Source organism: Leishmania panamensis (assembly GCF_000755165.1).
Source record: "Leishmania panamensis strain MHOM/PA/94/PSC-1 chromosome 22 sequence".
Classification (NCBI taxonomy): domain Eukaryota; phylum Euglenozoa; class Kinetoplastea; order Trypanosomatida; family Trypanosomatidae; genus Leishmania; species Leishmania panamensis.
The window spans coordinates 635714-644210 of NC_025868.1; the positions used below are offsets into that span (position 1 = coordinate 635714).

Consider the following 8497-nt stretch of genomic DNA (forward strand, 5'->3'; position numbering starts at 1 on the left):
GCGCCAAAGCACTACACAGCGGTGACTCGCCTCTGTGGAGTCGAGAGCTGACAGAGCACACGCGTGTGCCAGTGAGCCCCAGCTCCTTCATCGGCAACACAGTCTCTGGGGACCCATTGCAAGTACCGTTTCGGGCTCTGCTGCTCGGGTACGCCACTCATCCTGCACTGCTCTCTCCCGAGACGGGCCACGCACTGCTGCTTGACGCGCTGTCTGCGAGCGCCGACCTACAGCAGCAGCGCACAATGCTGAATCCGTGCAGGGGGCGCCTAGTCGAGGTGCAGGGGCGGTGCGTCGATGCTGCTTGGCACCTTGTTCGCTACTATCAAGCGGATATGCAGCTGGTACTCGAGCTTCCCTTGAAGCACCACCATCTCCTCGATGACATCCGCCTCGTGAACCTTGTCACCTCTGCGAGCCCCAACGCCGGTTTGCTGGTTTCCAAGGAGCTGGCAAACGGCCGCGAATTGTCTCTCGACGTGGCGTGCACGTTGCTTTCCGTCCCTTGCGCACCTGACGTCCTTCGTGCTATTTTAGTCTGCACACTCCGCACGCACACGGGCACTGTTGACGCGCAGCACTTTCAGCGGTGCGCGCACGCATTGCTCAGTAACGACAACTTCTTCAGCGAGCGAACTTTTGCCCTTATGCACAGCCTGCTTCACGACGTCTTGTTGCCGTCATTGCGTGGTGGCGCTGCCCGCAGCGGCTCCTTCGACTTTGTCTCTGTGCGCTGGACGACGCTAATGAACAAGTGGTCTCGCGTGTACGCGAAGTCCGGGCGGGGCTTTGACCTTCACGATTGCCTAGAGGCGCTCCTGCAGGCCGTGCCTGCTGCCGAGACAAAGTTACCTGTCTCGTTCTACGTACGACTGCTCGGCGCCGTCCTTGATGCAACAGCGGCCGCGGAGTCTCAGCAGGCGACAAAAGCTGGTTGGGAGCGAATGAAGACGGTGGCCAGCGACGCCCTCCGCCTCTTTGGGCGCAACCCGGAGGATCTGCGCGCTGTTTGGGTGTTGCTTCTGAAAGGAGCACTGACACTTCCTCCTGCACAGGAGGACCATCGACGCCTTCTCGAGGCCTATCACCTGTGCGCTCAGCGTGGCCATGCAGCGGCGGTGGACCGACAGAGTTTTTTACAGGTAATCCGACACGTCGCCACCGCGGTGAGCGCGTTGCCTCACCCCGAAGTTATTCAGTTGGTGGGCGACTTCTGTACTTTCATGCAGGAACAGACGTCCGTTAGTTTTCTGTGGCTTCTGGACGGGGTCGGCACGGTACTGACGGAGCTCTGGCGGCAGCACCGACTAGAAGCACAAGGAGAAGCGGAGCAGCTGCTGCGCGTGATGAAGACGCTACTGCGCGAGCGGCATGTGAGTGGTGTCCAGCTGCACAGCAATCCCGTCATTGCTCGCGCTCTGGACCACTTCCAACTCGGCAGCGCACCCGCCTACTGGTGGATATGCGGGTGCGGGGAGGTGATTCCTTGCACTTCCAAGCGCTGCATATCGTGCCTGCGGCAGTCAGCAGCATCGTGGGTTTGCCAGAAGTGCCGCGCCATACACCACGCACCGTGCAAAGCGCAGTCCTGCTCGTGCGGCTGGCCTAACCCCCGCCTGGTCGCCTCCATCAACGCTAACGTTTCCATCTGCGCCAAGTGCGGACTCGTCACGGACGAAGGCTGTGTCTGCGCCCGTTGCAAGCAGCAGCGTCAGGAAGGTGAGAGCACAGTGACGTGCGCCCACTGCCACGCCACATACAGCGGCAACGGGCTGCATTGCCCTCAGTGCTTTACGCCCAACCCGGACAAGCCGCTGTACCTGTGGCACTGCGTGGACTGCGACGACTTCAACTACTCCATTTGGTCTTCATGTCGCTCCTGCAAAACTCCAAGGCGGACCGGTGCGCTGTGGGTATCGTTTGTGCCGTGGAAATGCGGCTGCAGCGCCCTTAACCACCCGTGCCGCCTTACATGCAGGAGGTGCGGCACCGGGGCACACCACCACAAGTACACATGTGCCGGCTGCGATGCACGCATCTCCCTTCATTCACTGCGTCGTGTTCTGCTCACCGTGGATGGGAGAGCGCTTTCCCTGCACCTCTGCCCGAAGTGCCAGTGCCCCCACCCCCGCGACGATCTCGTGCTCTACTCGCCGTCCTTTTCCCGCCACTGCATGCTGTGCGCGCACACGGTGAAGCCCTCCAGCATCTCTACAAGCGGCTCCTTTTTCCACTGTAATGCAGTACAGCGCATGAATGAGCACTACGTGTTCCGTTGCAGCCACTGCGACCACACAGGGCTGCAGACAGGGTACCACTGCCAGCGGTGCCATTTCCCTCGTCCAGAGATGGAAGCGCTGCTGCGGGACGAGGCTGGTGCCGCACCACTCAACCACGTCTGGCGCTGCCTTCATGAGGCAGAGGACGCTGCACCGTGTGGCCAGTGGAACTACGGCTGGTGCGCGCACTGTCTCTCTTGCGGGAGGGGGCGTCCTGACTCGGCCTGCGAGTGCCGCGCCAAGGCACAGATGTGGACGTGTGAAACGTGCGGGAAGCCAAATCGACCTATCGACGTTCTCTTTTGCTTTCACTGCAAGAGAGGGCTTCAGCCTGTGCTAGCGTGCTCCACGTGTGGACTGCCGCACTTGTCCTACGCCTGTCGCGTGCTCCTTTGAGGGCGTACTGCCGCATCTCCGAAAATGCATCTCCCCGCGCCCCTTCTCCACCTCAGCACAAGGCGCATGGTCTGGTGGGGCGTGGTGAAACGTCGGGAGAAGACGCGTGTGTCCTCTGTCTCTGCGTTGACGCCCCTTTTCTTTGCCCTTCGTCAGAGCTTGAGGACAGATGCCCCTTGGTATGTGTCTACGCGTATGGGCGCACATGTGCTCCCATTGGTGAGGATGTTCATCGCCATGCTGCGCGTGGGCACATGAAAAGTAGCGGCGCTGCCTTTTCAGTCTGCCTGCTGTGTGCCTGCCTCGTGCGCCGACGTTTTTTTTTTTTTACTAGTTCTTCTGCCCATAACTGGGTGCCACCAGCGCTGCTCCTCCTGTGCACTGAGTCGTGCGCGTGGCCCAGCTACGTGCGCTCCGTCCTGCACTTCTCCCATGTCTCCCTCCTACACCATGCCCATTTCTTACCCCTCTCTTCCCCCTTTCCGCCTACGCTCTACATCACAGGGCAGCATCCACCACTTCCCACGCAGCAGCACAGCGGCACCATTTAGCAAACCCGCTTCGCACATACGCAGGGTGCACGTTGTGTGCGTGTTCCTCTCCCCTGTGTGCTTCTCGCTGCTGTTCTACTTCCTATATGCATCTCACCCTTCGTTTCGCTATTTTCCTTTTTTTTCTTCAGCGCGCTCGCTTTCGTGTTTGCCTATCTATTCATTAGCCATGGGAGCCCTCTGCAGCAAAGTGGACACTTTCGACAAGCGCGCCACCAAGCACATTCCGGCACTCACGGCGCTTACAGACAACTACTTCTCCATCCACAACCCAAACGAGAATGAGTCTGCCCTCTTTTTCGCCTCGCTGCGAGTGGCGCTCCACAGCATGCTACATTGCAGCAAGGAAGAGGTGAACGATGTCTTAATCTCTTCGTGCAGCTGCAGCGTGAGCACAAGTGCCGCGTTTGATAGGTATCTGTCCAGGAACACGTCCAAGGTGGCACCGGATCCCACGACTGCCAAGATCATGCAGGTGTGGATGGCGTACGACAAAGACAACAGCGGCGACTTGAGCTACTCGGAGATGAAGCGCCTGGTGGGGGGGCTCAACTTCTCGAAGGGTTTGACTGAAGAAATCCTGAAACCCTTCAAGGACGACAAGCGCCATACGATCACCTTCGCCGATTTTACGAGAGTGTACTCGGACGCCGTGAGCTTCAAGGAGCTTGGCTACGTCTTCAAAGGTTTAGCAGGCGACCGGGAGACCATCTCGCGCGATACTTTCGCCAGGTTTCTCTTCGATGTCCAAGGTGAGAACTGTGATGCCGAGACGCTCAACGAGAAGCTCGCTCTCATGGGCTGCGTCGACACGGACGGCATCACTGAGAAGAACTTCGTTGCGTATCTTATGAGCCCCCACTTCGACTCCGCGATGGAGCAGAAGAAGCTCGAGGAGGTCTACCACGACATGGACCAGACGATCTCCTGCTACTTCATCAACACTTCACACAACACATACCTCACTGGCGACCAGCTCACGAGCAAGTCTTCTCCAGAGATGTATAAAAGGGTACTTCTCGACGGGTGCCGGTGCGTGGAGCTCGATTGCTGGAACGGCCCTCATGGTGAGCCGATTGTGCACCACGGCTACACCCCCACCTCTCGCATCGCCTTCAGAGATTGCATTACAGTGATTCGCCAGCACGCCTTCACCACTTCGCCATACCCCGTGATACTCTCGCTGGAGGTGCACGCTTCGGTGGCTCAGCAGGATAGGATGGCGGAGATTCTCGAAAAAGAACTGGGCTCGCTGCTCTTCCAACCTTCGTGGGGCGCCGGTGTGAGGCCCACCATACTCTTCTCGCCCAACAACTTGAAATACAAAATCCTCGTAAAGACAAAGCGCGGTGATTTCTCTCCTGGTGAGTTGGGCATCGACAAATATGACGACGCTGAGACGGACTCGGTGGCGACCACAGGCAGCATTGACTACCTGGCGATGAAGGCGGCTCGTAAGAAGGCCAAGAAGGATGTGATCAAGGTGTCGGAGAAGCTGTCAGCCATTGTCTCCATTGAGGCCAGTGGGTACAAGGGCGTCAAGGACTTATCATACCTGTTGGACAGGCAGCCGTACCACTGCTCCTCGTACTCAGAGGGAAAAGTGGAGGCCATCGCGCGTGAGAACCGCGACGCACTGGTGCGCATCAACGACACGTACCTCAGTCGAACCTATCCCGCTGGCTCGCGCTTCGACAGCAGCAACTACAATCCGCAGCTTTACTGGGAGTGTGGGTGCCATATGGTGTCTATTAACTGGCAGTCCACTACCACCTTGGGCTGGCGCCTCAACCGCGGCTTTTTCCTCGACAACGGCCTCTGCGGGTACCTCCTGAAGCCGGACTACCTGCGGCCCATGACCAGCTCCAATGCAGCGGTGGCGGAGAAGTCGCGGCTGCTAACAGTGGAGGTGATTTCGGGCTTCTCGCTTCCGAAGCCACCGAAGGCAAGCAAGTCAGACATTTCTGATCCGTTTGTGACAATGTTTCTCGAGGGCCCTGGCGTGGACTGCACGCCAGTGAGCACGCACACGATCCACAACAACGGCTTTCACCCCGTCTGGCGCGGTGCGGGGCAAACGGAGCGGACATGGACGGTGCACCGGTGGTCCATGACAACCCTTGTGCTCCAGATCCACGACCGCAATAAGTACAGCCCATCTGAACTGCTCGCAGATGCCGTCATTCCTCTGCGTGTGCTTCGCAAAGGATTCCGCAAGGTGCCCCTGAATGACCACGCCGGCTACAACATACCCGGCAGCTCTCTCGTGTGCCGCATCGACTATACGGATGAGCCAGGGTCGTTTTAATCAGCATTTTCATATATATTTAGCTGAGATGTGCGCAAATCTCACCATCTCTCTCCCCTCCCTCCGCTCAGGGGCAGCCCTCCGCTCTTCCAGAGTGGATAAGCGAGTATGCAGGTCATACGCATGCGCGTACGTTTGCATGTGCGTCAATGTGTGTCCTTTTTTCTTTTGAAACTCATCTCTTCGTTTGCTTAGCTTGTGCTCCACCTCTCCGCACACACCGCCTCGCGCCAAGGAAAACGGAGGCTTTACTGACAGAGCCCGATCTCTCTCCTCTCTTTCACCTGGCTTTTGGAGTTGAATCTGCGCGGCCTCGAATCAGTGTATCTTCGAAGTCCGTGCGTGTGTTCATCGTCGGCGGCCCACCTCCTTTTCAGTGACCGCCGCCATCTACAAGCAAAGGGTGCAGAACGATGAGCTGCGGACAGGGTCCATCGAACGCTGTTTTTCTCTCTTTTATCGTTCACGCGCGGTGTCTTGGCCCCTGATGACGAGGGGACCCCTCACAGCGTGGTATCCAGGGCCCAGCGCCCCGACTCTGTGGGAGTGCCGAGCAGCTCCTCTCTCCCTGCCAATGCTAAACTACTTCTGATGGTGACAAACTTAAGCACCTACGACACGAAGGAGGCCAAAGCAGTGTATCGTTTCTGATGCCGGCAGTCAGGTCCTGGATGGTGTTGCGTCGGAGCGACCTGCGACAGCGACTACGTCTCTACCACCCATATGATGAGCGAGATGCTTGCGTGACTCGAGCGTATTTCACCCAGCCTTCACAGCCTAGTGATGTGTGGAGCATGCCCCACCCCGATAGGTGTACCACGTGGCGACCAGAATAGTGGGAGCGGCTGTGAGGCAGCCTGCAGAGCGGATGCTGGTGGGTAGAGCTTGACGCAGGGACGGTTCTGAGATGGCTGAGTTGGCCCCTTGCTGTAACGCACATCTAGTGCCGCTTCGCACCGGGAGATGGGTGTGTGACAGGCTGTGGGGAAGAGTGGAGTATGACTCGTTTTGTGCGACAGAGAGTGGACCCGTTGGAAAAGAGCCTCTTTGTGTCGGAGGTCCCTCTCCTCTGCGCCACGACTGCGGCGTTACCTCTCCTTTTTCCTATTCTCTTCCAACCTTAGGCTTCTCTCTCCTTCCCCTTCTCCTCCACGCCCATTTCTCCTCTCCCCTTTGTTCTCTGCGTCTGTGTGTGTGTGTGTGTGTGTGTGTGTGTGTGTATGTGTGTGTATGATATACCTGTCCAACGCCCACAGATGAAGGTGCAATGCCTCTCCTCGCATTCCCCACGTACTCACACCCGCACACACCGCCACACAAGCTCATTTCGTTTCTTCGTTCGACTCTCCCAACAGCCCACAGGCACCTCTGACTGTGTCCACTTTGTGCTCCTTTTCTCTTCCATCCGCTCGCTGAAATCGAAACAAATAGAGCGGAAAAAGCCCAGAACACGGGAGGCTCCCCCCATTGCCTCTCTCTATCATTCTCTCTTTCAGCCTTCCTTCTTTTGCATGTGCGGAGGAACCACAGCCTCTCTGCACACACGCACACATAGACGTGGGCATTCGGAACATTTTCCCAGTGCTCTCTTCTCCGTTTCTCCTCTCTTTTTTTCTCTGCCGGCGTTGGTCGGCTCGCCTCTCTCTCGTCCTCTCGTCCTCTCTGCCCCCCTCCCCCTTCTCCGTGTCTCTGCCCCGATGATTCCCGGCTCCCAGCCGCAGAGCCCCGTCTCCCGCCCCCTTCCCATCCCCCCGCCTTTGTGCAGACTCCCTCGCTGCAAGGGAGGCCACCACAGGAAAACGTTATCACAACAGGAGGAGGTGTGAGGATGGTGGAGTGCGCGAGTGTCGGGCCTGCATCGAACGAGGCGCGTCCAACCACTGAGGCGGTGCTGCTGCCGCCAGTCGACACGCTCCCCAGCACGGATACGGAAGGCTTTGCAGGTGTGGCCTCTGTTCCGGGCGAGGTCGAGTTGCTGTCGCTTGTTAATGTATTCCATGCCACGCCTCTCGGGAACGCCCCTTATGACGCGTCTGATGCGTGCGACTGCCCGCACTCCCACGTGCTCTACGAAGCGAGGCCTGCTGCGCGCTCCAGACGACGATGAGTCGCTCAGACCGCCCGCTCAAGCACACACGTCCACCACTGCCTTGCACATCACAGCGTTTTTGTGGCAAGGCAGTGACCACAGGCAACGGTGAAAGGCGAGGGTGTTGCGTGTGTGTCGCAGCTGCTGGGGCAAAGATGCACCACGCGGCGTGAGACTGCCGTCGCTCAGATGTTTGGATGGCTACAGGCGTGCTTTACAGCATTACCATCCGCAGCACTACGCCCCGCAGAGGCTTGTGCGAGGTCCTAGAATATTACTAGGATCCTGCTCTTTGGCGCTCTTCACCGCATCTCTATAGCCTTCCAGGACGCGGAGGCGCCCCCGTTCCTTGACACTTCTCTTGCTACCGCCTTGCCTGGCCTCTGCTCTGGCAACGCACGCGGTGACACGTACACTTTTGTTGGGGCCAGAGGGTCCGAAGGGCTTTTACGTGCGAGAAAGTAGAGACTTTGGAAGGCCTTCTCTTCGTCGCAGTCCTCCTCTGTGGCGGGCTCTGCGGCAGAGAGCGCGTTGGAGTGAAACGCTCGCCGAACTACCACTCACTGCTGCTGGCGGCCTTTTCCTGCTGTGCGCTCCTGTGGGACCACCGTCTTCACACAGGGCAATGCCCTGCCTTCGAGGAAAACCAGTGCTCGTAGCGGCTGGCCTGGTACGGTTTCGGAGCTTCCAATCCCTTGGCTCCTACCTCCGCGACACCCTCCTCCAGAGAACAAGGGAAGTAATGGAACGTTTACGAGTACGCGCTTTAGGGTACACGGGTTAGGGTTAGGGTTAGGGTTAGGGTTCAATTGGCGGCGTGTAAAACCACAAAGGCAATCGAATGGCACTTGACCTTATAGGGGGGGGGGGAGGT

The 8497-nt window shown here is 58.4% G+C and overlaps 2 protein-coding genes across 2 annotated transcripts, besides 2 other annotated features; both read left to right on the forward strand.

Moving 5' to 3' along the window:
• Window positions 1-245: 245 nt before the first annotated feature.
• LPMP_221570 (hypothetical protein) lies at window positions 246-2675 on the forward strand (the record flags this gene model as incomplete). The annotated part of the gene is made up of 1 exon (XM_010700856.1): window positions 246-2675. One exon carries the CDS (start codon window positions 246-248, stop codon window positions 2673-2675), a length of 2430 nt encoding a protein of 809 aa, XP_010699158.1.
• Window positions 2676-3395: 720 nt separating this feature from the next.
• LPMP_221580 (phosphoinositide-specific phospholipase C, putative) lies at window positions 3396-5534 on the forward strand (the record flags this gene model as incomplete). Its single annotated transcript, XM_010700857.1, has 1 exon — window positions 3396-5534. One exon carries the CDS (start codon window positions 3396-3398, stop codon window positions 5532-5534), a length of 2139 nt encoding a protein of 712 aa, XP_010699159.1.
• Window positions 5535-6015: 481 nt separating this feature from the next.
• Window positions 6016-6575: a repeat region.
• A 1010-nt stretch (window positions 6576-7585) lies between these two features.
• Window positions 7586-8497: a repeat region.